General features: G+C 44.6%; 1 protein-coding gene across 2 annotated transcripts in view; it reads left to right on the top strand.

Moving 5' to 3' along the window:
• Positions 1-27,689, top strand: part of LOC137419032 (uncharacterized) — a 63,353-nt gene that overhangs the window by 17,917 nt on the left and 17,747 nt on the right. For both annotated transcript variants that reach the window (XR_013624312.1, XM_078783323.1), the window contains 2 exons: positions 2,241-2,375; positions 3,836-4,000. Coding sequence is in view for 1 of the 2 variants with exons in the window: in XM_078783323.1 (XP_078639449.1) it covers positions 2,241-2,375; positions 3,836-4,000 (300 nt within the window). In the remaining variant the exon portion in view is untranslated. The remainder of the gene's footprint in view (positions 1-2,240; positions 2,376-3,835; positions 4,001-27,689) is intronic.

The following is a 27,689-nucleotide window of genomic DNA, read 5'->3' as shown; positions in this document are numbered from 1 at the left end:
TCTGTCTGTCTTTGTTTGTGAGCAGGATATCTCAAAAAGTTATGGACGGATTCAGATGAAATTTTGTGGACGGCTTGGGTTTGTGAAAAGGACGAAATGATTAGATTTTGGTGAAGATCCGAATCCAGATCCGGCTACTATAATTAGTTTTTTGTTGAGTGATTCATCAACATTAATTAATTTTAATTAATAATGCAATTTTAATTAATAATTAACGACATTAATTTAATTAAGTCACACCAGAGACTTTAAAAATGGTACATGCTGCTTCCTTGCTTGAAAATGAAACAGCATGGATAATACCCCATCGGTAGCCTTCATATGGGGAGGAGGAAATTCCTCTTGAGGAAATGCAGTGAGAAAAGCGGCGCCATTGTTATGACGTCGCTGGTACCCAGAGTATCCCGGGAAGTGACAGTAGTGACGCCACTTCCGCCAAGCTCAGTGGCTGTGTTGAGTGTTGGTCGTGTGTGTGTGTGTGTGTGTGTGTGTGTGTGTGTGTGTGTGTGTGTGTGTGTGTGTGTTCATGTGTGTGTTCGTGTGTGTGTTCGTGTGTGTGTGTGTGTGTGTGTGTGTGTGTGTGTGTGTGTGTGTGTGTGTGTGTGTGTGTGTGTGTGTGTGTGTGTGTGTGTGTGTGTGTTGTGAACAAGATATCTGGAAAAGTTCTGAACAGATTTCGATGAAATTTGGTGGGATGATTGTCCTTGGGATAAGGAAGAATTCATTAGTTTTTGGTGAAGCTCAGGATATTATTCTGGATCCAGGAATCTTTTTGGGGAATTTTTTGGGGAATGTTTTTTCTGTTTTACTGCATTAAAGCTTTTATTCTTATTCTTAAATGATGTTTTTCTCCTCTAATTCCGCGATATATCAAAATTAATTCTCTGACAGTTAGGGCCTACTTTCTTTTTAATTTATTGTTTTGGGGAGAGGGGATGTTAAACAAAACGTATTATTCCAACTTGACCCATGGCGGGAGTATGCGCTCTACTGAGTGGCGTTCTAGTTTCGTAATGTTTTTCGTTTTTATTTTCGTAATCGTTTAATGAACGTTTAATGTTTAATGATCTTTTAATGTTCAATGAACGTTTAATGAGCGTAAGAATGAGCATAATGATCATTAAATGAATAAATGTAATGAATAACTCGATGCAGAGCGAAAGACGCCTCAGAGCAGTCACATTCACAATCGCCATGTCGTATGTACTCCCGATACGTGTTTCCTTCATTGTAAAAACTACCAAGTCAACAGTTGAAAGGATTTTGAGCCGATAGGTGTTACGGCCTTGGCAAGATCGATGGAGACAGCGATCTGTTAGCTTATACACTACCCAAATAGCGATGTGGAATTCTTTCATGTCGAGATTGAACCCATGTCGTTTGAACTTTGGCCGAGGTCATTATTTACTTCCAATGATGTTTATATACAAATCAAAAAGAAGATCATTGGTTTTGGGTCGTCCTTTCTGCATATCTCGTGGGATTGTGAGTTAGAGAGACGGCCTTGATGGCGGTGAGGGGGTTGGCATTCTCTCAAGCAGGGATTCAACCCATGTCCTTATAAAAGGTCTTTGTCCGAGGTTACCGAGTCCGATCGGTGCATCCGAGCAGCGATCGGTGCAGCCGTTTCTGCGGCACCCGGGAAAATAACGTTATGCGGAGTCCAAACCTGAAAATGCTGGAGGCCAAAGCTGAAATTGCAAAAACAATATACCCTATTTTACTCCAGGAGATCCCAGGATTACCCACCCAAAATATCGTTGCGATCAGTTCAGCCGTTTTTGCAGTACCTTCGAACGGACGGACGGATGGACAGACAGATGGACGGACATTTGGTGAATTATAGTAAGATTAATATTGTTTTGTAATAATATTAATATTATGCTATAATTAGTTTTGTTATTAGAAGCATCCTTGCAAAAACGCCATGATAAAGCTATCTTATCATGGATAGACACCTCAACATGCAACCCCGTTGGTGGGTAAAGCCCCCGTGGGGAGGTGGTCAAATGAATTCTCTGCATCCTTCATTGTGTGACCCTTAGTCCTCCTGTCAAGGTTGGTTGAGATTGAATAAGCAACGACCGAATGTATCGCGGTCAAAAATCTTCAGACAGACGGACACCTAATTGCACATTTTTGTATGATTGGTTGAATATTGATCTGTTGTCCTCCAATGTGTGCACTTACTTTTAGCTATATTTGTCTAAGTCTTCATTTTTTTCCCTCTGCCTGAACAGGAGGAATCATTCTTCAATTGGTTTTGGACGACCAATAACTTTTGGCAATGTGCCAACTGCTGGAGTTTCGTTTACTACCTTTTTCTGCTGGTTGTGATTGTTTGTTTTCTGCGCTGGCTTTGGCCATGGCTTGCAGTAAGTCAATCTCATTTGTAGATGGTGACAAAAAGCATGTTTATCATTTGTTCTCTAATTTGTTCTCCAAAAATCACCAGCAAATGACCTCATGGACCGCATGAAAAAAAAACGACAAAAGAGAAAATCCCCCTTTTTAATGGGCCAGATCTCGATCACTGATGAGGCTGGATCTGGACCTGAATCAAAATCGAATCTGCTTGTTCTTGTCACCTGACCAACTCAACCACCTGGTTTTGTCATAAGTTGTCCACAACTTTTTGAAATATTCTGTATTTCACTCGATGGTGAAGAATCACTAAAAAAATTTAAAATTCTCATATCCGGATCCATATTCAGATCTTCAACTGATTTTAATTGATTTGTACTTGTCACACATCTAACCATTCCATCAAGTTTTGTCCGAATCCATCCATACCTCATTGAGGCATCGTGCTGAATATCGGTTTTAGCCCCATCACTCATTGGTGACGAATCACTTTAAAATTCTCATATCCGGATCCATATTCAGATCTTCAACTGATTTTAATTGATTTGTACTTGTCACACATCTAACCATTCCAGCAAGTTTTGTCCGAATCCATCCATACCTCTGAGGCATTGTGCTGTATATCGGTTTTAGCCCCATCACTCATTGGTGACGAATCACTTTAAAATTCTCTAATCAGGATCCAGATTCGAATTTAAATAAATTATTGGATCCAGACGGATCTTCACCAAAATCTGATAATTTCATCCTTGGTGCATCCCCAACCTTCCCACCAAATTCTGTCTGAATCTGTCCACAACTTTTTGAGATATCTTGTTCACAAACAGACAGACAGGGGTGAAAACATAACCTCAACTCCAACTTCAGTGGCAGAGATAACAATTGGTTTTATAGATTGCAGGAGCCTATTAAAGTAACGGCGCGATGGGTTTATAAAAGTACGAATTATGATATAAAATGGTGTAATATATAATTACAAGTACTGAGCACTGTCCCGAGGTGCACAAGCTAGCCCTGCGTGTTATTTCTAATCACAATTTTCAAGCATGCTCGTTCTCCAGCACCCCACGACATGTAATCCCAGGACATCTCTGCAGCAACAGGTTGACTACCCTATCGTCGTCCACGTAATGGCGGATGTCGTGTTGTTTCATTTTCTTTGTATCATCAATTTATCCGTGGTTTTGCCCAGTAAATCGTGGTGAACAAGTGTGTGATAATCAAATCGGGAACACTACAGATAAAGAGCGGGGTATATCGATGCACGTGTTCCCATAATATGATCCCTTGAAACAGGACGAATGGAATCCCAACCAACATTGCCCAGCAAGTTTGATCGGCCTGAGAAGACTGTAACTGTCGCTGCCCATGTAAACAGGTTCCTGAATGTACAGGTATTTGAAATAGCTATTATCATTAATCAAAGTTATTGTGAGCAACAGCTGTGTGTATGAAATGGTGTGTTTTGCAGAATTTGAAATTCTCAACAAGGCTGTGTTACTCCATCACACAAGTTTTGATGTCTCTGTTGGGATCATTTGCCTTGACCTGGATTTTCTTTCATAAGCTGTTTCCGCTTCCACCCAAGGAAGTGACCTTTTGGGATCGGATGTACAGCACATTTTCGACTCCACCGGTGAGTCCGCAGAAAATTGACTCGAGTTTGTATAGTTTTCAAAGCTGATATGCATGTCTTATCGTGTCTTGAACATATTTTCAAGTGTTTGTTTGTTTGTGTGTTTGTACGTTATTCATTTCGCTGCGGAACCATAGCACCTCGAGGTCCCAATTTTGGGTGTAGGCACTTCAGAATCTGGGCAAGGTTTTAAGCGACCACACGTTGGCCTTGACATCTGTTTTGAGGCCACCAAAGGCTGATATCTGTATATTGGGATGGGGGGTCAGGAATGGTTTCCACCGACCCACAGGCAAAAGGAACCATCACCAGGCCAGTAACCCCATGGCATTTCAATGTCCAGCACGTCATGAAACGATGTCAGAGAAAAGCTTACCCAGCGTGTGTGTGTGTGTGTGTGTGTGTGTGTGTGTGTGTGTGTGTGTGTGTGTGTGTGTGTGTGTGTGTGTGTGTGTGTGTGTGTGTGTGTGTGTGTGTGTATGTATATGTGTATACATACATACATACATACATACATACATACATACATACAGTGCATTCAGAAAGTATTCAGACCCCTTCACTTTTTCACATTTTGTTATGTTGCAGCCTCATGCTGAAATCGTTTAAATTCGTTTTTTCCCTCATCAATCTACACTCAATACCCCATAATGACGAAGAGAAAACAGGATTTTAGAAAGTTTTGCAAATTTATTGAAAAGAAAAAACTGAAATATCACATTGACATAAATAATCAGACCCTTCACTCAATACTTAGTTGAAGCACCTTTGGCAGCGATTACAGCGTCGAGTCTTCTTGGGTATGACGTGACAAGCTTTGCACACCTGGATTTGGGGATTTTCTGCCATTCTTTTCTGAAGATCCTCTCAAGCTCTGTCAGGTTGGATGGGGACTGTTGTTGGACAGCCATTTTCAAGTCTCTTCAGAGATGTTCGATTGGGTGCAACTCAGGGCTCTGGCTGGGCCACTCAAGGACCTTCACAGAGTTGTCCCGAAGCCACTCCTGCATTGTCTTGGCTGTGTGCTTCGGGTCATTGTCTTGTTGGAAGGTGAACCTTTGGCCCAGTCTGAGGTCCTGAGCGCTCTGTTTCAGGTTTTCATGAAGGATATCTCTGTACTTTGCTCCGTTCATTGTTCCTCAACCCTGACCAGTCCCCCAGCCCCTGCTGCTGAAAAACACCCCCACAGCATGATGCTGCCACCACCATGCTTCACTGTTGGGATGGTATTGGGCAGGTGATGAGCGGTGCCTGGTTTCCAGAAATATTTTTGAAGGCTTCCCCAAATCTGTGCCTCGACACAATCCTGTCTCTGAGCTCTGCAGGCAATTCCTTCGACCTCATGGCTTAGTTTTTGCTCTGATATGCATTGTCAGCTGTGAGACCTTATATAGACAGGTGTGTGCCTTTCCAAATCATGTCCAGTCAATTGAATTTACCACAGCTGGACTCCAATCAAGGTGTAGAAACATCTCAAAGATGATCAAGAGAAATGGGAGGCACCTGAGCTAAATGTCAAGTGTCATAGCAAAGGGTATGAATACTGTCGTGCGAATCCAGTTAACACCAGAAGGTCGCAGATAGGCCTGAACGGATTTAATTGAGGCGACGGCCAAACACGGATTTTACTATGGTCGCGCGGGAGGAAGAAGGAAAATGGAAGCTGCGCAAGCGCTTACCTGGATCGCGCCGGCGGCAGATATTTCAGATCGATCCTGCAGGGAAATTAATTCAAGCGAACAACCAAGATTTTGAATGGGAAGGGAAAATAATACAAGGGTTTATTTAGGTAAAAAGGGAAGGACAGGAAAAGCACCCACCGGTAATAAATAAAGTTACTAGATTGGGATCCCACACACTGACGTCAAATACAAACACAGGAATAGATTAAAGGAAAATAATTGCGTCGTCGTGTAAAATGTAATGGGGATTGGCCTTATCTGTCCCTCGTCTTGTCTTGTCCGCCATCCAACATGGCTCCGTTCGGCCCTGATGCACCCACGAGGTCCCTCGCTCCAACACCAAAGCACCGAGCACAGCTCCAAGCACAAGCACTGCTCCAAGCACCACGAGGTCGATCTTCACACACGATCGATAAGCCAACTCTCAAGCCAACACAACCAGGGATAGGACTCTCTCCACTTAGGATCGCACCGGGACTGCCAGGGCCAGGAATCTCCAGAGCACGAACCGCAAGAGATGCAAGAGAGCAAGAGCCACAAGAGCGAAAATGTCCAAGCACCCAGAGAGAAAAATGGCGTTCGGGGCGCCCTTAAATAACCTTCCCACGGTGGTGATGTCAGTCCTGGCATGCCACCCAATCAGTGCCCTCCACCGACTCGCCGGCTGGAGGTCCGTGCCGACCGCACTGCCCCTGCACTCGTTCCCTGTGGCGTGGTCATAGCGCCTGGCCACTCGATGTGGCTAGGCCTGTCGGAGGTGTAATTGGCGGCGGCCATCATCGGCGGTGCCCCAGCCTGGTTTCCTTGCCTGTTCGTCTTTCAAAGTCATGTCAGGGAAGGGAATTATTTTGTGTTGCACTAGGGACCTCACTACATGTCCATGTTGGTGTGCATTGCCATAAGGGACAAAGGTTTGGCTACCAGGTGTGGACACCCAAGGGCATTATTCTTTTAATCCCCATTCTATTTATCACACGAACATCCTGGTCTCTCCACAGAAATACTCTTAACCGACAAAACGCCTACACATGAAACTTATTACAAGGTAGATTCCTTACCGCAACAGACGAAGCACGTTACCGACACATATCTATCTGGCTCTACATATTGCTACCCCACCGACATAACGATACTTATGTCAATGTGATATTTCAGTTGTTGTTTGAAAATAAGTTTGCTGAACTTTCTAAAATCCTGTTTTCTCTTTGTCATTATGGGGTATTGAGTGTAGAATGATGAGGGAAAAAATGAATTTAAATGATTTCAGCATAAGGCTGAAACATGACAAAATGTTTAAAAAGTGAAGGGGTCTGAATACTTTCTGAATGCACTGAAAATATAATGTATGTATATATATATATATATATATATATATATATATATATATATATACAGTGGAACCTTGACTTACGAGTGCCCCAACTTACGAGTTTTTCGAGATACGAGCCGTCGCTCGGGCGGTTTATTGCTTTGAGATGCGAGCCGAGATCCGAGTTACGAGCTTTCGCCACCCGGTCACGTGGTTATCTTGCCGTGCAAGTACAGTACGTATCTCTGTCGTATAGCGCTGCATTTTTGTTTTCGCATTTTGGTTATTTCGAGTTTACGCCGCCAGGTGGGTTCTGGTCACGTGGTTATCTTGCCGTGCAAGTACAGTATCTCTGTCGTATAGCGCTGCATTTTTGTTTTCGCATTTTGGTTATTTCGGAAAATTTCTTAGTTTTAACCATGGGGCCTAAGAAAGTGAGTGGCAAGTGCAGTGCTGAGAAGAAGAAGAGGATGATGTGCTTGGATATAAAACACGCAATCGTCGAAAAACCTGAGCGAGGTGTCGAGGAGGACGTATATAACGGCAGAGGAGAAGAGCATGCCAGGCCACAACTTGTGGATATAAAACACGCAATCGTCGTGTTTTATATAAAACTTGTGCTTGGATATAAAACACGCAATCGTCGAAAAACATGAGCGAGGTGCCGAGGAGGACGTATATAACGGCAGAGGAGAAGAGCATGCCAGGCCACAACTTGTTCAGAATGCCGGCGATAGCTCGCCTTCTCTTTGTGGAAAACACGGTACTGAGAAGAAGAAGAGGATGATGTGCTTGGATATAAAACACGCAATCGTCGAAAAACATGAGCAAGGTGTCGAGGAGGACGTATATAACGGCAGAGGAGAAGAGCATGCCAGGCCACAACTTGTGGATATAAAACACGCAATCGTCGTGTTTTATATAAAACTTGTGCTTGGATATAAAACACGCAATCGTCGAAAAACATGAGCGAGGTGCCGAGGAGGACGTATATAACGGCAGAGGAGAAGAGCATGCCAGGCCACAACTTGTTCAGAGTGCCGGCGATAGCTCGCCTTCTCTTTGTGGAAAACACGGTGAGATCCTTAACATCCAACAACTAATGGGACGCAAACGGGGCGCCCAGTTTAGCGGTACACCCATTGATGAATCACCCTGCCTGTGATTCACCCATGACAGGTTATAGCTGGGTCGGGATTCAAACCCAGGCTGGACAGTTTAGACTTTAGAGTCAAGTGTGCGTACCTCCAGTCCAGGCCATCCTGCCAACTTGTATGCTGCATACAGGTGAAATATAAAGCGCGAGATATTTTTATATATACTGTATATTTAAAAAAAAATTGGTGTGGTTTTTGGTGGGCTGGAACGGATTAATAGCATTTCAATGCATTTCAATGGGGAAATTTGATTTGAGATACGAGCAATTTGAGTTACGAGCTCGGTCACGGAACGAATTAAACTCGTAAGTCAAGGTTCCACTGTATATATATATATATATATATATATATATATATATATATATATATATATATATACATATATACATACATACATACATACATACATACATACATACATACATACATACAGTCACGTGAAAAAGTAAGTACACCCCATGTAAAGTTTTGCCTTTTTCAACATATTTCAACATACAGCTATTTGATCTTCATTTCAACAATATTGATAGATAAAGGTGATATAATATAACAAATATCATGAAACATTTACATTTTGTAGTCCATTGTATAATTTAAATAAACATAAATGCAAATTTCGCATGTGGAAAAAGTAAGTACACCCTTGGCTCTAATAGGTGGTATTGCCCCCTTTGGCAGAAACCGCCTCAAGTAGGTGTTTCTTATAACTGTCTGCCAGTCTCTGACATCGACTGGGAGAAATTTTTGCCCACTCCTCCATGCAGAATTATTTCAGCTGTGCGATGTTTGAGGGGTTTCTTGCATGCACAGCTCGTTTCAAATCCCCCCCACAACATCTCAATGGGATTTAGATCCGGGCTTTGACTTGGCCATTCCAGAACCCTGCATTTCTTTCTTTTCAGCCATTCCTTGGTGGATTTACTGGTATGTTTAGGATCATTGTCATGTTGCAAGGTCCACCTTCGGTTGAGCTTCAACTCTCCGACAGATGGCCTCACATTATCCTCAAGCACCCTCTGGTACAATGAAGAATTCATGGTGGATTCTATGACTGTGAGCTGCCCAGGCCCTGATGCAGCAAAGCTGCCCCAAACCATATTTCCAGCACCATGCTTTACAGTTGGTATCAGGTTCTTGTGGCCAAATAGCTCTACCTTTGACTCATCTGTCCAGAGCACATTGTTCCAGAAGTGATGGTCTTTGCCTATGTGTTTATTGGCAAACTTTAGTCTTGCCTGGATGTTCTTTCTGGACAGCAAAGGTTTCCCCCTGGCACACCTCCCATGTAGATCAAATTTGTGCAGCCTCTTTCTAATGATAGACTCGTGCACTTTGACATCAACAGTGGCAAGAGCTACCTGTAGGTCCCGTGATGACATTCTGGGGTTCTTAGAGACGTATTTCAGCATCTTGCGGTCTGCTCTCGGGCTGAACTTGCTGGGGCGGCCTGGCCTGAACAAGTTGGCAGTTGTTTGGAATCTTCTCCACTTGTAGATGATCTTCCGGACAGTCGAATGATTGATTTCAAATTGTTTGGAGATCTTTTTAAATCCCTTCCCAGACTCGTAGGTATCTATAACCTTCTTTCTGAAGGCCTCAGAGATCTCTTTTGATCCAGGCATGGTGACGCCGCACACTTCAACAACAAATTGCAAACCAAACGAAATGTCTGAGGTTTAAATAAGACAGGTTCCTCCAAGATCCTCTCTAACGATGTTCTCATCATTTGCACCTGAGCTGGTGCACCTGCTTCTAATTTTAGGTATTTGAAGTAGTGATAAATGTAGGGGTGTACTTACTTTTTCCACATGCGAAATTTGCAATTATATTTATTTAAATTATACAATGGACTACAAAATGTAAATGTTTCATGATATTTGTTATATTATATCACCTTTATCTATCAATATTGTTGAAATGAAGAATCTCGCGAGATCCCTTTTTTGAAAATCTCGCGAGATCCTTTTTTTGAATTTTTGAAAATCCCTTTTTTGAAAAAATCTCGCGAGATCTTGGAGACGGCGGCAGGGATTTTCGAAGCTCCACACGGTCTCCACGTTTTTCGAAGTTAAGTCTGTTCACAATTGTATTTTGTCGAAACTGTATTTATCTTTCGGTGTGTGAAGTTATTGTGTGCAACTTTGGTTGTTTCTCGGTGTTTATCTTTCATAAATTGATCGTCTGTTTGCCGTGTCGCGAGCAAGGCCTTGTACAGTGTGCACTGTACAACCTTGAGGCTTTGTTTTTCTCTCAGTGGTCCGTCTTTTGTGATCCAATAACTTTCGTTCTCTGTATTCCCAGTCTTTTCACCCATAGCCTACTTCCTTGTGTAAATCTCAACTCAAAAAAAAAAAAAAAAAAAAATTTTTTTTCCTTCTCTGTTCTCATTCGTTTATTCATTCTTATTCGTTCGTTCGTTCTTCGACCACGTGTTTCTCCCCCATTTCCCCAGATAGTTTTCACTCATTAACCTTCAATGTTTACACTTTCCCCTCAAGTTATGTATTCCGTCATATTTTATAACACCTTTTTCTTCTTCTTCTTTAAAAGGCTGCTTTCGACTTGCTCACCAAATCAATTCATCCCAAAAAAAATATCCATCTCCTATAGTGCCTTTTTTCTACATTCCCTAAACTCTCCTGCACTCCATCCTCCATCCAGCGTCCTTAAACGTATTTTTAACTCGAAGGTCACAAGAAACTCATTTTGCAATAAATGTTCGTTTCCCATAAATCGTACACTTTCAAAAATCCAATCTCACCCCTCCCCTCCAAATCTTCCCCATAACCCCTCCCCTCCAAATCTTCCCCATCACCCCTCCCCTCCAAATCTTCCCCATCACCCATCCCTTTCAAATCTCCCCCCTTGCCCCCTCCCTCCTAAACTACCCCCCTCACCCCTCCCCACCAAGACGCCCCCTCGCCCCTCCCCTCCTAGACTCCTGCCTCACCCCTCCCCTCCAAATCTCCCCCATATCCCATCCCTTTCAAATCCCTCCCATTGTCCCTTCCCTCCCAAACTCCCCCCTCACCCCTCCCCTTCAAATCTCCCCACCCTCATTGCTTCTCAATTTCCCCCCTCTCACTCCCCCTCCTCAAAGCGTCCTCCCCGCTTCTTCCCCCTTCAAACTCTCACCTCCATCTCCCCCAACCTTCTGCCTCGCTCTTCCCCCTCCTCAAATAACACCTCATTGTGGCTCACCCAATCACCATCAAACCTTTTGTCCGCCCCATCCTTCCCTTTCTCCGAGCTATTCTGAAATCTCTGACACACCTTCAACAGCTCTCCCTACCTCTTCCACCTCTTCCACATCTTTCCCTACCCCTCCTCCCCCCTGTTCTGTATCTGATGCTCCCCCTTCCTCTTCATTAACGGTATGGACCTCAAACATCCGGGGCCTTCGTTCAAACTTAACTGATCTCTCCATACAGGTTGCTTCCGTCAAACCAGACGTGATCTGCTTAACAGAAACTTTCCTCCTTTATGATGTCTCTGATTCCATAGTATCTCTCCCGGGCTACTCCCTCCTCCGGTATGATAGACCTGAGCCTCGTCCTGGAGGCGGGGTTGCTATCTTTATCAAAAACTCTCTTCCTCACTCGCCCTGCACTGCACTCTCTCCACCTCACCCCCAGGAATACCTCTGGCTACGGCTTCCCCTTCGCTCCCACCTCTTGTTCATATGTGTGTTGTACCGTCCACCAAACAGTGATGACTCCATCTACATCTCGCTGTCTGATGATATGGACCAACTTCTATCTACTCATCCCAACTCTCTCTTCCTCATATGTGGTGATTTCAACTGTCATCATGCCAGTTGGCTGGGTGTGGGTACCTCTCTCACCAGCCATGGCTCCTCAGCAAAGGACTTCTGCGACTCACTGGGACTGACACAATCTGTCAATTTCCCGACCCGGATCTCAGTCAACGGAACATCTTCTCTTCTGGACTTGGTTATGACTAACTTCCCTGAAAATGTCTGCTGCTCTTCTTCTGCTCCGATCGGATCATCTGATCATGTCCTTGTTAAAGTGGACATCTCTCTGACCATCCTCAGGGAGCCTGCTCAGCGTCGACGAGTCTGGCATTTCACTCAGGCCAACTGGCACGGTCTTCAAGCAGCCATCAATCATCTGGACTGGTCTCCCATCTCTACCACCTCTGACATCAACTCATCCTGGGAATTCTTCCAAAGTAAATTGCTCTCTCTCATGCACAGATTTATCCCATCTCGTCTTCAGTTGTCATACCCATCCTCCCGTCCATGGTACACGGAATCTTGTGGTGAGGCTGTTGCCCAGAAACAACTTGCCTTCGTCTCCTGGAAAGCAAATCCAACGGAAGGAAATCTCATTTCCTTTCACAAAGCCCGAAACAAGTGTGTGTCCACCCTCAGGAGAGCCAGGAAACAATATCTCTCCGTTCTCAAGACCGAACTCTCTTATCTGTCTCCCTCTTCCAAATCCTGGTGGCGTCTGGTCAAATCCGTTTCTGGTGTTTGTTCCCCCTCCATCCCCTCCCTTACCTCAAACGGCTACACAGCTGACTCCGCACGTGAAAAAGCTGAATGCCTCAACTCTGTGTTTGCCTCTAAATCTTGTGTCCCAAACCCATCCCTCTCTGTACCCACCATACCCAGTCGTACCCTGCTGCTCCTGGACTCCGTGTCCTTTCCTCCTGACAAGGCCGTGCCGGGCCTGAGGGAGGCGACGACGTGGCTGTAGCGCGTGTCGTCGCCGGTGAGGCGCCGAAGCTGAAACTGGGCTTCGGCTTGGATGAACCAAACTTCGGCCTGGGCCTCCCAAAATTCGGGAAGTTTAACCGACATCGCGTTGTTGGCCATGGTAATGGCGTCGTGTTTGGAAGGATCGCTACGGCAGATCCAACGTCGAGGTCACCAGTAAAGCGCGGTGTTACGCGCGCTGCTTGTAAGCAAGGAGGAAGCGGACAACGCGGTAATTTGTAAGAGCCTTTATTCAAGAGCTCACTGTAACACTGATCTGCTCAGGGCTGCGCGCCCCGTGTATATCGTGAGGCCACGCCTCTCTCCCGGGCGTGGCCCACCCCCACTTGGTGTGCGGGGTGATGTCACCACATCAGTGCTTTCGTGTCCGCCACAGTACGTTTGATACAACGATTTTCATCGCTGGAGTATCCATGGGGGACGCTAACATAAAAACACCACCTTCTGTGGTTAAGCCTGCACTCACGACGTCGTGAACAAAGTTTTCTTCGGACACGAAAATAACAACTTTTTGATTCATTCGTGAGGCAGCTCGGACATGCTCGCACCCGATTATTTTCCCCACTGCGAGTACCACATCCTCAGTGAGGACTCCTTCTGGTGGAACACACACAAATGCATGCTTCCTCGTTAGGCTATCGAACGCCTCTAACCGAGAGCGTGCATTCGCCATACCAGCGAATTTACCACCCCCCACTTGTCCGAACCGGAAAAGAAGGTATCAAACCTAAATAATCGAACTAAAGTAAGTAATAAACGTGCATTATAAGCACAAAAATGGCTTACAAAACGCCGTCAAAGCCAGTAGGCCGCACCCAAAATGGGCCCGCTCTCAATCCTCTCTCTCTCTCGCAGACAAAGGTGTAGAACGGATGAAAACAAAATGCCAAAGTACACAGGATGGGAAGGAGAGGGAGGGGGGGGGGGCAGGGGAGGGCAGGAGAGGAGGAAAACTCACAAAGAACTCACTACAACACAGAGCAGTTGCTCACAGCCGCCATGACGCCACGCCCACCACAAACAGCCGAGAGAGAGAGAGAGAGAGAGAGAGAGAGAGAGACTTTTGACTTTTGAAGTCCTTTTATTATCAAAATAATACAAAAAAAATATGTATTTATATCTTTACACCAACCATAAATACATGAAAAGGCAATGAAACGAAAAGGTTACAGAAGTATCATGGCACACAATTTGCCAAAATAAACCATTAACTTTATACAACCTACAAAAAAAACTCCAAAAATATTACCAGTTGGTTCTCACGAACCTCACACAACCCTTCATGACACCAAGTATTGGTGAATTCATCAAGATTGTTTGCATCCTTATAGAAACAAAACTCTAGTTTAAGTCTTGCTGACACGAGTGCATCGAAAAACAACATTACATTGCATTCCCCGGCAGGTTTACCGTTCAATTTCTCCCTTCTTGAGAGATATATTGCCAGCTTGGCTGTTGCGACAAGAAACCTCATCAACATATTTTCCTTGCTTGACTTGGCATTAAAGCCGAAAATAAAAGAACTCAACGAGAAAACAACATTCATTCCGTGTACCACAAGATTAAACCACCGAAACAAAGGAACCAATCTCACACAATTAATGAAGGCGTGGAACACGTCCTCCGTACATATGCAGAATGGGCAACATGTGGATGTAGGAGAGAAATGGTTGATTAACTTATTGGAGGGGACTATCCAGTGGATCAGTCTCCATTGGAGATCACCAGATCTTTTACTTACGAGCTTGCTATACATGGAGTTCCATACAGGTTTAGAGGGGGGTCCCACAGGCAACGGTCTCTTCCACCGGATTACTCCATTTAGCGGCGTATCCCCCAGCAGTAACTTGACACATGACTTGTATAGCTCTTTACTGCTAGTCTCTTGAAAGGGGCTTATCCCCATGCTAACCGGGGGTAAGTCTTCCAACTTGAAGTGCACCAGTAACCCAGGAAAAACCCACTCATCGTGCAATGGTTCGAGCTCGTGGGACCAGCATACTCTCAGCCGTACCCCTATTCGTATCACCTCTCTCAACACTTTTGCGGTCACTCTTTCGGACCGAATTCCTGCGAGCCCGGCTGCTTCTCAAGCTGATTTCCACCCGCAACCTGAAACTTGCCGGAGGTGCCATACTTTTGTGATGCCGGCAATTATGAAATGCTGGCAGTTTCCCTACTTTTGGGTATGTTTGGGAAAAGCCGATTGCAGAACAAAGGCTCTTGTGCAAACATATGGATGTCGTAGTTGTCTTCTTGACGGCACACTGTGAGGTTCTGCCAAGCATTCAACACACTCTGATAAAAAACAGAAAGAGGAGATGTGTCAACTTGTTGAAGCAGGACCAAGAAACATTCGCAGCCATATCCTAGCCCGCCAGCTTGCCGCAAAATGTGGGTGGCCAAAACATGGTTTGGTAATTGCTCTTTCACCAAAAGTTTTTGCACAGAGCATAGCCGAAAGGCCATTATACGGCTCCTGATGTCGACCATACTCTGGCCACCCTCGGCCAATGCACGGCATACAACGTTTGGTCATAACCAGTGATGCCCTCCCCAAAATAACTCCAACAGTTGCCTTTGCACTTCCTTCACCAAGCCTTCTGGTGGTTGCAGGCAGATGAATCTGTGCCACAAGAAAGAGGCGACGAGGTTCTTGACTACCAAAACTCGGCCCATATACGAAAGGTGAGGCAGGGCTCTCCTCCATCTACTCAATCTCTTTTTTACGTGTTCAGCAACACCTTCCCAGTTTTTCTGGCCGTACTGTGGGGATCCAAGGAACACTCCAAGATAGCGAACACCTTCATCCACCCACTTTAAACTTGCAGGAAGGTGTATTGGCAGGCCTTGTGCCATTCTAGATGCACTGTCCCTGACAGAGGGAACCCATAGCGCTTTGCTCTTTTCCCAGTTGCACTTCAACGAGGAAGCTAAACCAAACAAATGTAGGCACTTAGCCAGAGCTGCAATGTCGTTAATCTTTTTAACAATGACTGCAACATCATCAGCATACGCCGATACGACAACTGGAGGATGATCAGGAGATATACTCATTCCAGAAACGTTATTCCTTAGTAACACGAGAAGTGATTCCATTACAAGGGTGAACAGTAAGCCGGAGACAGGGCAACCTTGCCTTACCCCCCTTTGAACCTGTATGGGAGAACAAAGCTCATTGTTCACCTTAACTAAACTGAATATATTGTTGTACAATAAAGCAATATAAGTTCTGAAATTATCTCCAAATCCACAGGCTTCAAGCACATAATTCAAAAAGACATGATCGATGCTATCAAAAGCCTTTTCTAAATCAAGAAAAATTATACCAAAGTCATTCTGCACACACTTGCCATCTATCAGATCTCTAATGAAAAATATGTTATCATACATAGATCTACCTGGGATACAATAACTCTGATCAGGGTGAACCAAATCGCAAATTACCTTTTTAACTCGATTCGCCAGAACTTTTGAAAGGATTTTATAATCAGTGCATAGTAGAGAAACAGGTCTCCAATTCTTCATGTGTCGCAAATCACCAGCCTTTGGAAGAAGGGACATCACCGCGCTTCTCAAACTTAAAGGCAATTCTCCATGAGTCAGTGATGATTCAAGAACATGCATCAGTTCTGGACCTAATAGTTCCCAAAATTCCACATCAAATTCAGCCGGCAGTCCATCGATTCCAGGGGCTCTTCCCGAGTCCATTCCAGCCAGGGCTTGCGTTAACTCCTCGAGCGTAATTGGCGAGTCCATATCCAGCCGCTGGGGCTCAGTTAACGAGGATAGGTGAGAGGTTAAAAGTCTCATTGTTTCATCACAAACAACCTGTTTTGAAAACAGTTTGGAAAAGAAGTCTTGAACACATAACCGTCTGTCTCTGGGATTTACAACAACAGCTCCGCCAGGATTAATTACAGAAAATATGTTCTTGGGTGCTTTACTGACAGAGTCCAGACGAAAAAAAGCTTTACTAGGGGTATCTAAAACCTTTAAGTTCTTAACCCTTAGTCTGAGCAACAACCCTGCTGCTTTCTCCTGGATTAACTCTCTCAACTGAGTCTTCTTTTCTCGTAATAACTGGAAGTTTCTTGCATTATTATTTTTAGCAAGTTTACCTTCGAGCTGTACAATGTCAGCTTCCAAACAAGTCATTGTTATATTCTTAACATTTGTAATGTTTGCTCTAAACTGTTGACAAAACACCAGAATCTGAGCTTTCGTATTGTCCCACCAAAGATTAACTGAAGAAAAAGAGGGCTTTCTTTGGATTTGATTAGCCCAGAAAACTTGGAAGGCTTCTTTAAATAGACCATCTTCTAGAAGACTGGTATTAAATTTCCAGTATGCACTTTTATTTATTGACTGAGGAAAAAGAAACCCCATGGTTACTAAATGATGGTCTGAGAATATTGACGGAAAATAATCCGGAGAGACTATAGCGTTTCTAAAAGGTGAGTTTATATACCATCGGTCGAGTCTCGCAAAGGACACTCTTCCTCTGGTGATACGGCTCCAGGTAAACTGAGGTTCATTGGGGAAAAGTACCCTCCATACATCGAGCAAACCAACCCGAGAAAGGAAAAGGGATAAATCAATACATGATTCGGGATGAGGTTCTGCCGAGTTCCTGTCCATTACAGGTTCAAAGGTACAGTTGAAATCACCCCCGGTACACACACATTGGTTTAGATCAACTGTCTGCAGGTGATTAATCACAGACGCAAAGAAAGCTTTCCGTTCTGTGCTCTCACTTGGTGCGTACACATTGAATAATGTGAAATGGGAATTATTAACCACCAGTTCAAGAGAGCTGAATCGGCCTTTAACAATCTCCTGGAAGAGGATTGACTCAGGTACTAGCCCTGGTCGAAGTACGAAAGCAACACCTGCCGAAAGGGAAGACAGGTTGCTAAAAAAGCACTGTCCCCCAAAAACGCGACACCAATCATATTCTACGTTTTGGGTGATGTGCGTTTCCTGCAGTAAAAGTACATCGATATTTTTACGCCGAAACAAACTTTGCACTTGAGCTTGGCGGTTGGGGTTTGCACCTCCACCGTTAATGTTCAAGGTGCCAAAGGTAATTTGCTTCATTCCTTATCAAAAGGCTTGATTGGGTGTTGCGAAATCTCAAGACCGGCTTTTGTAATAATTTTCCTGAGTCGGTGAAATTGTGACCTTGTTAGTGGAAATTCTTTGCCCTTTCTTGTTATTTCCTTTACTGATTGAATAAATGAACCTAAATCAGGAAATGTATCCCTGATAACTACATTTCGCTGGCTATAGGTTTCATTCAGAAAAGAGAGTACGAGTTGAGGAGATATCATTGGCTAACTCAACTGAGACTGAGACAACTCGGGCACCTCGTCATCCTCATCAGATTCCGACAAGTCTGACAAGGTCCCTCCAGGATCGAGGATGTCGGCTTCCGTGGTCACTATGGGAATTGTCAGTATCTCTGGGGATTCGCTGGAGAGCTCCACTGTGCGATCAACGTTGCCATGGTGATATTTGTGCTCGTCAGAAGTTGAAAACTCGGTTTCATCCTCTTGTGGAGCACAAGCTACCGAATCAATGAGCGACTCGGTAACACAGTTTTGAATCTGCACCGGTAGAGCAGCACTGTGGAGGGATGAGTCAGTCACTGTCTGCTCGTTCACAGTGACTAATGATCGTAACGGTTCGTTCGAGGGTTTATCAACATATTCAGCGTTGCAACTTATTTCACCCATATAGCAATTTGCGTCCACATAGATGGTACACAAACTTTCAGACATATTATCCTCATTTGCAGCACCCGATTCACTATCCTTTTTTCCAAACCCGATGGAAGCATGAGGAACACATTGAGGTGTGTGTTCAGCTACACTGGCCTTCTCCAATACCACCTGTTGTGGAAATCAATTCAGGTCCACAACTTTGTCCCATAGGTAGGTTTAATCTCAATTAGATCTCTGGCATCATCCTGTAAAAATACAATCATGCAGTAGATATCAGGATCTTGGTATCATACAGAGAGGACCGATAATAATAATAGTCAAAGCAAGCGAGTCTAGTATATATGTGCGAGTCTAGCAAATACGTACCATTCAAGACTACATGTAAAGTAAATGTCACAGGAGTGGCTCAGCGTTGCGGATGTCCCAGGTTTTATAGACGCCGTTCAGTGGCTGAAGCGAGTATCTCTCCTGGGTTCAACTTTGGTAAAATTTCACGACATTCTCCCCGCCGTTAGAACTATACTGCCGCTGGGCAGATCGCAAGCGTGTGTCAGCATTAATTGATTGGGGTACGTCATTCCATGTCAGTCGGTCCACCCGTAGCGGTCGGGGTGGCGAACTACCCTGCCAGCCCGTGTCCGGAAACTACCGGGTACGGCGTCCCCAAGCCCGGAGTCCCCTGCGTCGGAGTAGCCGCTGGAGGCAGGTGTCGGAGGGGGCACCTCAGAGCCTTCAGGCAGGGGTGTAGGTGACGACAGAGGTGACGGCAAAGGTTCCATAGAGGAAGCTTCGGTAGAGTCCATAGACTCGTAGATCGGTTCGTCAATATCCCTATAAGGGTCGATGACCCCACAAGGGGCGAGATGGCGTACGGAGACAGTGGACTCGCGTCCATCTGCCGTCAGCACACGAGCATGCTCGGGATTAGCCTGGAGTACCTGCACCTTATCCACAAAGGGGTCGTACTTGCTCGTGAGCACCGCTCGTTTGAGATAAGCCGGCCCCGGCTCAGCGAGCCAGCTGGGTAAAGATCGGATACTACCCGAGCTTCTAGGGTGGTGAAGTTCATTAGGATCTTTCTGATGATAATGAGATCTCAGAATTTGTCTTTGATCAGAATTTGATCCCTGCTAAAAAGAAATCTGCATTTTTTTTTTTTTTTTTTCCTTTCATTATCTTAAACATCTCTATCTCTTTTGAATTGTAATTTACCCCCCTGAAAAAATACAACCTAAAATCTTATTTTCCTTACCTCAACCTATATTTCCACAAATGGAGGACCCATGGCATTTGTCCATGGATTTTTACTGGATGATGTGGTAAGTGGTTTGTGGAAGATTGCGAAGTGTGGTGTATTTATTCGGTGAATTGTTTTGCTGGGAAAATACACACAATGAACTGTCAAAGATAATTTGACCTATCTTTAGCAATACAAATAAAACAGTGGTATTAATTAATTAAGTATTACAGATGGAATCCTGTTTAAAATGCTCATATTGACAATGCCAGGCTAAACGTGATGGGCACAGATGAGTAGGAGAGTTTGCCAACTACTGATTCCCAGACTCCATATCAGCCAACAAATGAACCGCCCATGCAATATTATAAATTACCACAAGGGGGTGCCAACTATCCAAACAGAACATGCATCGAAGCTTGAAGAGGTCCGAAGAGTTTCAGAATGCGAAACACCAATTTTCACAATAAAAGGAAATACAACGAAACTTAGACACTGGAGGAGGACACCGCTATATTCCCAATGCTTATAGGTACCTATCTAATTCCAGTTTAAACCTATGGCCCCACACCAAAACCACGAATAATGGAAGACGGGACCACCGGGAGTTAATTTCACATGGATAGCTGTCAAGACTAAAATTGGACAATGTGCCAATCTTGCGGTGGTGTGATGCACCTCTGTTCTCACGCATGTAAGGTAACTAGACACCCCTACAACCCACCTCAACCTTATAAATGTAACACAGCCCCCCCCCCCCCCCCTGAACCTTAGGCTCTTGATAAGTTAACTCAAGGCCAGGTGTTAGCACATAAAGACTCATACTCTAATTAATTATTTTAACTAATAAATTAGAAGAGGCTGTTTAAGACAAGACCATCTCTAACCTACACTAAACACTAAAATACAAATTTGAATACAATCAATTCAAAGTTTCAATAGTTAAAAAAAATCATGGCCTTGCCCTCTTCCAAGTTTTCAGAAAAGCAAACGATCCAGGGGCATGGAAAGAAAAATGCACAAAAATACATATGCCTACTTTAACAACAATTCCTAACAAATGCAAATTTCTAAATTGACCACACCCACAGTGCATGCCACTTGCTTGGGTCAGCGGAGCCCAATTCCATATTTTAAAAATTCAACCCATCAAATGCACAGGCTCCATGCCCTTCAGAGCGAATGGAGCCTTTCATATTTAACACATGAACCCTTTTTTATTCCTATTTACTCCCCTGCAAAACAATGACATTTATCTACCGACATGGTAGTCACTAAGCAGGTGGTCCAAAAGATCGTAAAATGAGGTGTGCGGCATTATGTGGTACCTGGAAGGCAGAACCCAACTTGAGGAAAAATCACGAGTTCCCCATCCATTCCACCTGCCGGCATGAACACAGCTCCGATGTTGCCTCCTGGCCGACTGAACCTTACTCTCCTCCCAGCAAATTCTCCATTTCCAGGAGGAGCTCCTCATTCTACTCTCCTCAACAGCTCGACCCTCCTGTGGACATGCACAACCTCCCCGCCCACAAACCTTATTACACAGTACTAGTCGAAGAGGTAGATGGCTTCAATCAGAATTTTAGGTAAGGATGGTTTAGCAAGCCTACTCTATATATAAAAGGGTGCTCATTCAAAAAAAAAAACAGTCCTATTGACCCCAAGTAAGACAAAATTGCCATTTTGACACTTTTTGGCCAAATGTGGGCAAAATCAGAGATTTTTAAACGAACGGTCTGTTGTTATCATTTTGTATCGAATGACCTTCTGAATATTTTACACTACTATTTTGTGGCCAAGGTCTGGCCAAGGAATAATAATCTGATCAATGTGGTCAACCTTTGTGGTTCCTGCTTCTTACTTCTCGGCCATCAGGAATAACTCAGTTTTTCTCAATAATTTTATCGACAATTTGACTCTTTTGAGAAATTTAAATCTATTGAGCCAGTGTAGACAATCCTTTAGAACTCTGGTAGTTCAGCAGGTATACTTGTACACTGATCGTCATGGATTGCTTCTACTATAATAGGGTTGGGAGTTTATTCTCATGGAGCTTCTGGATCTTCTCTCTGAGGAACAAATTACATGATTTATTCCATTGTCCAAGATCTGACTTTCTTGATAAACCTGAAGCTTGCTTCCTTAGTGTTCTTTTATTTTGGACAAAAGATTGCATGGTTCAGAGGTAGCTCCTCAAACCCTCCTTCTGGGAGCCATTCCATGTAGCTTTTATGGACATCAAACAATTTCTTTGAAGCTTATTTCAGAAAGATTTCAGAGTCTATATATGAAAGTAATCTTAAGAAAGCAGATTCTCATCTCTTTGTGTACGTTGCACCTTTTTCTTTTACTTGATCCTTGGCACCCTTAGAAATATACCTTGCTCTGCATATGCCTTATGGTACTTGACTTCCTTAGATATGAAGTCAATGTGTTCATATTCACGAAGGAGGTATTTGTCTTTCAGTTGCCTTGCGGCATTTATGATACTATCCTGTGTTTGTATTGTCTCACATAGAGATAGTGTTTCAAAACCGCTGGGGAAAAGCTTGTGGCCCGGCCCATTGCAGAAAATACGCTTTTTCTCCAGCACTCCAGTAGGTGAGGTAGTTATCACTGGTGGCTTCTCCACCATAGATCTTGTCTCAACAATATCTTCATCAGAACAAGTTTTCTTTCCCTTTGACTGTATCTGATAAGCCAAAAATTTACTGGAGCAGCCACTGTGAAAGTTTGCCTGATGAATTCACATACAACAAGGTACTTTTACCTCTTCTGATATTGTTTTCTGACTTGAGCTATGCCTCCAGCTGTTTCCCATGTCTGTTTAATGAATGGAGCCGCTGCATCACCATCAAGTTCTGTATCGCCACTCACATGCAGCACCCACTGCCAATGCCCCTCCACACCATCATCCATCTACAACCCAAACAAACACAAAATATTACTCAAAAATGCCAGTTGACTAAATGTGGTAAACTTTATAGTAAATATTCCACATTAATTATACCAGGTACACCATATGAAAAGACTATGACAACATGCAATCTCTCCACACCATGAAATTTCAAATTTGGCCAATTGTAGCCAAAAACTGGCCAATAATTGGCTACGATTTGTCACTTCTTCATTATATATCGTAAATACAACCTATATTATGTGATTCAGTACGCTTTACACATATATGTGCATCCATCATATGATCAGAACACCCAAATGCAGACAAACTGAATTTTGTCAAATATGGTCATAATTTGACCAAATATGGTCATAATTTGGCCAAATATTGCTCGCGTCTCGCGAGATCACGGCGAGGTCACGTCTTTTCGAAGCTGCTCCATGCGCTCACGCTTTCGAAGCTAAGTGATATTTCTCAATCGTGTTTTTGTCGAGACTGTATCTATCTTTCGGTGTATGTACCTATAGCGTATCTTTTGGAAAATTTTCGGTGCTAATTTTTCGTACATGTATACACAATCGTCGGTTAATGATATCGAGTATTCTGCGGCCTAGTACTCGTAGGCTTGGACTACCGTACCGTCTCCGACCTTGTGGTTTGTTTTTCTCTCAGCGATTTGTCGAATGCGCTGAAATTATTTTCGTTCTCTGTTTCGTACCAGTCGTTCACCCCATACCTCCTTGTTTAATATCTGTACTCACAAAAAAAAAAAAAACCCCCAAAAAAACTATTTCCTTCCCAGGTCTTATTCGTTTATTTGTTCTTTTTGTTCGTTCGTTCTTCGTTCGCGATCACGCGGTTAGAAATGTATAATCTCTCCCCTGAACAACTATTTTCTCTCATATATTATAACACCCTTTTCTTCTTTTCCTACAAAAGGATGCTTTCGTCTTGCTCACCAAATCTATTCATTCCAAAAAATATATATAATACCATCTCTTACAGTTCCTCCTTTCTACATTCCCTAAACTATCCAGAACTCCATCCCTCCTCCAGTGTCCTCAAACGTATTTTTGACTCGAAGGTCTCAAACTCATTTTGCAAAAAATGTTCGTTTCCCATGAATCGTACACTTTTCAAAATCCAATCTCACCCCTCCCCTCCAAATCCTCCCCATCACCCATCCCTTTCAAATCTCCCCCCTTGCCCCTTCCCTCCCCTCCCTCCTAAACTCCCCCCACACCCCTCCCCTCCGAGACTCTCCCTCGCTCCTCCCCTCCTAGACTCCCCTCTCACCCCTCCTCCTCAAAGCATCCTCCCTGCTTCTTCCTCCTTCCAACTTTCACCTTCATCTCCCCAAACCTTCTGCCTTGCTCTTCCCCCTCCTCAAATAACACCTCACTGTGCCTCACCCAATCTCCATCAAACCTTTTGTCCGCCCCATTCTTCCCTTTCTCCAAGCTATTCTGAAATCTCTGACACACCTTCAACAGCTCTCCCTACCTCTTCCTCCTCTTCCACATCTTACCCTACCCCTCCCCCCCCCTGTTCTGGACCCGATGCTCCCCCTTCCTCTTCATTAACGGTATGGACCTCAAACATCCGGGGCCTTCGCTCAAACTTGACTGACCTCTCCATACAGGTTGCTTCTGACAAACCAGATGTGATCTGCTTAACAGAAACTTTCCTCCTTCATGATGTCTCTGATGCCTTGGTATCTCTCCCAGGTTACTCCCTCCTCCGGTATGATAGACCTGAGCCTCGTCCTGGAGGTGGGGTTGCTATCTTTATAAAAAACTCTCTTCCTCACTCGCCCTCCACTGCCCTCTCTCCACCTCACCCCCAGGAATACCTTTGGCTACGGCTTCCCCTTCGCTCCCACCTTTTGTTCATATGTGTGTTGTACCGTCCACCAATCAGCGATGACTCCATCTACATCTCACTGTCTGATAATATGGACCAACTTCTATCTACCCATCCCAACTCTCTCTTCCTCATATGTGGTGATTTCAATTGTCACCATGCCAGTTGGCTGGGTGTGGGTACCTCTCTCACCAGCCATGGCTCTTCAGCAAAGGACTTCTGCGACTCACTGGGACTGACACAATCTGTCAATTTCCCGACCCGGATCTCAGTCAACGGAGCATCTTCTCTTCTGGATTTGGTTATGACAAACTTCCCTGAAAATGTCTGCTGCTCTTCTTCTGCTCCAATCGGCTCATCTGATCATGTGCTTGTCAAAGTGGACATCTCTCTGACCATTCTCAGAGAGCCTCCTCAGCGTCGACGAGTCTGGCATTTCACTCAGGCCAACTGGCACGGTCTTCAAGCAGCCATCAATCATCTGGACTGGTCTCCCATCTCTACCGCCTCTGACATCAACTCATCCTGGGAATTCTTTCAAAGTAAATTGCTCTCTCTCATGCACAGATTTATACCATCTCGTCTTCAGTTGTCATACCCTTCCTCCCGTCCATGGTACACGGAATCTTGTGGTGAGGCTGTTGCCCTGAAACAACTTGCTTTCGTCTCCTGGAAAGCAAATCCAACGGAAGGAAATCTCATTTCCTTTCACAAAGCCCGAAACAAGTGTGTGTCCACCCTCAGGAGAGCCAGGAAACAATATCTCACCATTCTCAAGACCGAACTCTCTTATCTGTCTCCCTCTTCCAAATCCTGGTGGCGTCTGGTCAAATCTGTTTCTGGTGTTTGTTCCCCCTCCATCTCCTCCCTCACCTCAAACGGCTTAACGGCTGACTCTGCACGTGAAAAACCTGAATGCCTCAACTCTGTGTTTGCCTCTAAATCTTGTGTCCCAAACCCATCCCTCTCTGTACCCACCGTACCCAGTCGTACCCAGCTGCTCCTGGACTCTGTGTCCTTTCCTCCTGACAAGGTGGAAAAGTTTCTGGCAACCCTCGACTCTGATTCTGCAACTGGTCCTGACGGCATCAGCCCACAGGTCCTAAAATCATGTTCTTCTGCACTTTCACTCCCTCTTTCTGTTCTCTTCACCCTCCCTTTTGCTCAAGGTCATCTGCCATCTGCTTGGAAATCAGCCAACATCACCGCTTTGCACAAAAAAGGTGCAAAAACAGATCCCAGCAACTACAGACCAATCAGCCTTCTCCCAATTATCAGCAAAGTCATGGAATCCATCATTGCTTCAGATATTAAATCTTTCCTCTTCTCCAATGGCTTGATCTCTGATCATCAATTTGGTTTCAGACCTGGTCACTCTACTCTGGACATGCTGCTTCTGCTTTCTCAACAATGGATGGAGGTCCTCAACGCCAAACAGGAAATTAGAGCTGTCTCCCTTGACATTTCACGTGCCTTCGATACGGTCTGGCACCCTGCTCTGCTCTCCAAACTCTCCTCCTTTGGTATCCATGGAAATCTCCACGCATGGCTGGCGGACTTCCTCTCTGGTCATAGTCAACGTGTGGCCCTGAATGGGTTTCTCTCATCTCCTCTTCCTGTTCAGGCTGGAGTTCCCCAAGGTAGTGTTCTGGGCCCTGTGCTTTTTCTGGTCTTCATCAATGATCTCTCTGACTCTCTTGAAAATCCTCTCTATCTCTTTGCTGACGACTCTACTCTCTGTCGCTCCATTCCTCATCCCTCAGATCGGCAGTCTGCAGCCTCCTCACTCTCTGCAGACCTGGACAAAATCACAGACTGGTCAAACAAGTGGAACATGTCTTTCAATCCTGACAAATCTCACACTCTTACAATGTCTCTCCGAAAGGACCGACTGGACAACCCTCCCATCTACTTTCTCAACAATCCTCTCCAAGAAGTTCTGTCGCTCAAGCTTTTGGGTCTCACTATCTGCCATGATCTTTCTTGGGAAAACCACATTTCCAAGCTGGCCTCCAAAGCCAGTCGCCGACTGGGCATCCTCCGTCGTGCGAAGTCCTTCCTTGGCACACCTGAGCTCCTCACCACATACAAGGCTTTCATCCGCAGCTCAATGGAATACTGTTCCCCCCTCTGGGCTGGTGCTCCTGCCTCACACCTTGCTCGGCTTCACGCTGTTGAGGCCAAAGCTTTCAGAATCATTGGAATCTCCTGCGATGTAGTCAACGCCGAGGGCCTTTCACTCACTCACCGCAGGCAGGTTGGTGGTCTTTCTGTCTTCTACCGACTCCTCTCCGGCCTTGCTCCCCCAGCTCTCTCTGTGCTCTGTCCCCCCAATATTCCTTCAGGTCGCACAAGATCTGCCTGCAACCCTCTTCTGGTTAAACTGCCAAAGTCTAGGCTCTCTGCTCACCTTCACTCTTTCATTCCCCTTTTCTCCCGCCTCTGGAACAAACTCCCCCACTCCCTTCAATCCCACTCCTCCCTCCAGGTCTTTAAAACAGCTGTTCACCACCATCTCTTATCTTCCCCCATCGAAAACCTTGATCTTTTCTACCCCCGGTAATTCACCCCAGAGTCCTTGCAGTGTTCATATGTTTTAATCCTCTCCCACCTCCCCCCAAGTCCTCCCGATGTCCCTGCTCTCAAATGTTGTTTGTGTCCTTCCCCCTCTCTCCCCATCTTGTCTACCGCTCCCCTTGTTTTTTGTGTTTTGTGTGTCAGTTTGTCTTTTTGTGTGATTAATGTTAGCTCTTTCACGAGCCTCGATCTTGTATCCAAAAAAAAAAAAAAAAAAAAAAAATGTTCATAATTTGGTCAAATATGTTCATACTTTGGCCAAATATCGTCATAATTTGGCCAAAAAGGCAATGTTGTCTCATGTGGGGTCAATAAGACTGCTTTTTGGGAATCTGCGTCCTCTTCTACATGGAGTAGGCTTGTTAAACCATGCTTACCTAAAATTCTGATTAAAGCCATCTACCTCTTGGACTATACTCTCTCCTTGGCTCCCTTTACTTAGCTGCCACCTGCCATGCCGGGTAATAAGTGTTCCGAACATGCCAAGGCCTG

Source organism: Myxine glutinosa, chromosome 8 (genome assembly GCF_964187855.1).
Source record: "Myxine glutinosa chromosome 8, kmMyxGlut1.1, whole genome shotgun sequence".
Lineage (NCBI taxonomy): Eukaryota > Metazoa > Chordata > Myxini > Myxiniformes > Myxinidae > Myxine > Myxine glutinosa.
The sequence above is the reverse complement of the archived record's forward strand: the minus strand, read 5'-3'. Positions and strand labels throughout refer to the sequence as shown.